The sequence below is a fragment of the Dendrobium catenatum genome, unplaced genomic scaffold (assembly GCF_001605985.2).
Source record: "Dendrobium catenatum unplaced genomic scaffold, ASM160598v2 fragScaff_scaffold_668, whole genome shotgun sequence".
Lineage (NCBI taxonomy): Eukaryota > Viridiplantae > Streptophyta > Magnoliopsida > Asparagales > Orchidaceae > Dendrobium > Dendrobium catenatum.
The window spans coordinates 17,708-20,093 of NW_021319130.1; the positions used below are offsets into that span (position 1 = coordinate 17,708).

Below are 2,386 nucleotides of genomic sequence, written 5' to 3' on the forward strand. Positions count from 1 at the left end.
AAGCCGTAGCCTGACGTACAAGAATCATGGACACCAACATTAAAATTTAAAATTAAAGAGACTCAATCCATTGGTTTTAAGGTAGCAGAAAAATATGAATATTATGATTTCATGTTTGAAGACCATAAATTTGTAGATTTGAAAACAAACATGGGAGAAAAAAAGTCCATATGTATATGAGATGGGTAAATAAAATTAATGGAAAAGGACTAGAAAGGAAAATAGGGAGACAATATGTAATGTAGTTATATATATATATATATAAAAGATAAATGGATTTTCTCGTCTCCACCCAATTTAATTTTCAGATGCTTCATCAGATGGCATTCAATATAGGATCACACCAATCATAATGATCCGAGTGATGAAAAATACTTATGGAACTACTTTTCATTGATTTTTACAGTAATTTCCATCCACAACAAACAACAACAAGCTTTTATCCCACTATGTGGGGTCGACTAGTTGAATCCTTTTTCTTCATTGTGTCTTGTTCGGAGTCAATTTCTCATCTAAATTTAATAAAGAAATGTCATTTATAATATTTTCTAACCAAGTCTTTTTAGGTTTATCTCTTTCTTAACATAAGTCAAATCCAATACATCTACTTTGCTAACCGGGTCCACAAAAAAGTAATCAATTTGATTCATGTTTCTTTTAAATAAAAATCATTAAATAAGCTTTAAATTTTGCACAGAACATGCATTGAATTTGAGATAGCTTGGAATATTTTTTGATGTGAAAATAACAAATCCCTTCCAAATCAATCAAAATCATCAAAAAACTTCGTACATGCAATGGTCGAGCAAATGACTAAAAATACATCAAATTTTTATCAAGAATTTTAATGATGTCAAAGATAGTAGAACATCATGATCCTACATTTGAAGTTCGACAAATTAATATGAATTAGAAGAGAATATCAATTATATTCTTTTTTCTTCCCTTTTGATAGAAAAGTTTTTCATTTATAAAAATGAAGAATATATATATATATATATATATAGAGAGAGAGAGAGAGAGACTTTCCCATCCTACGAGCAGACTGACATTCTCCTCCACAATTTCTAGAGTATGGCATTCAGATCTAAGTTCAACATCAACCATCCTCTCGAGTGGAATACAGGATTTTGTATACGTTTTAAAGGTTTGATCATTCACCAAGTATTTTAAAGAACTATTGACGGGCAAAACAAATGCCTTGAGTGAAATTGAGCAACTTTAACTAGATATTGAAATTTTGTTTAAAACTCCAACAATTTGGACTTCTTGAATGCTAGATGAAAAGAATATCGAATAAAGCAGCACACAACACATGATAAAACATTCTAAACAACAAATATGCTAAATCAAAGGTTCACAAGGCTAATAACAGAACACAATTAAAATCATTAGAAAATAAGATTGGAATGGAATTTGATGGGATGCAGATAAAACAAATGATATTTAAGATATACCAAGTAAGTCTGTTTGAACACTGGTAGATAACTGAGATCATCTGATTTGCCCCATGCCTCAATCAACTGCAAAGCTCTCTGCCTATTACTATAATGTGTCTGCGGATTATCAATCATCTTTACCATTTCTTCTAGGACCTTCTCAGAAGCCACTTCTGAGAAGACCTTTTCGCAGTTCATTGCACAAGCCTCCAGCAGGTCAAAACTCAGCCGTTGACCAATGGGACTCTTGCCAGAGATCTTCTTTTTTATTATCCTCACCACTTCAGACCCGTCAAACTCCTCACTGTTAAGCAAATTGCAGATCCTCAGATTTAGACCCCAGTTTGGTTCTTCCAAACTCTCTGATGTAGCTTCCTCAACCATTTTTGCTTCTTGTGACTGGCCTTGAAGAATCTCCTTCATTTTTCCACTAAATTTTCTTCCCATTTCGGCACCCCCAACCTTCAAGCGCTCACCTCCAATCTTCAAACGCTCTCCAAAAGCAGCCAGCTTCGTCTTATCCATCTCTCCCAATTTAATACGGGTCCAATATATCGCTGGTCAGATTTGACTCCCAGAGTGCAGTATAACTTCTTCTAGAATGACCATTGACTTGACTTCTGTGATAAATTCCTCTATATACGATCACTGGACAGAAATTTTAAGACCAATAAGGTGCCAACAGCAATAATAATTGATGAATATCTAATTAACTTGTTAAAAATTTAACGCAGCATCTAAATTTTGATCAAGTAATCTGCAATTTTCCAATGGGGAAAGAAAATCTAAGAGAATCTCTCAGCACCAATTACCCTAAATATTGCAAGCACAAATACATTCTATGTTCATGACATAATATAAACAATAAAAAAGAAAACCAAATAAGAAAACCAAATGAAAACTTACGATTTAAAAATTAAGCATATGATATAGGAAGATAAGACATC

At 32.9% G+C, this 2,386-nt stretch overlaps 1 protein-coding gene across 1 annotated transcript in view; it reads right to left on the minus strand.

Moving 5' to 3' along the window:
• Positions 1-2,118, minus strand: part of LOC110096738 (TOM1-like protein 2) — a 4,326-nt gene extending 2,208 nt beyond the window's left edge. The window contains exon 1 of the mRNA XM_028695709.1: positions 1,458-2,118. Within this exon, the coding sequence (XP_028551542.1) occupies positions 1,458-1,964 (507 nt within the window). The 5' untranslated portion in view covers positions 1,965-2,118. The remainder of the gene's footprint in view (positions 1-1,457) is intronic.
• Positions 2,119-2,386: the final 268 nt, after the last annotated feature.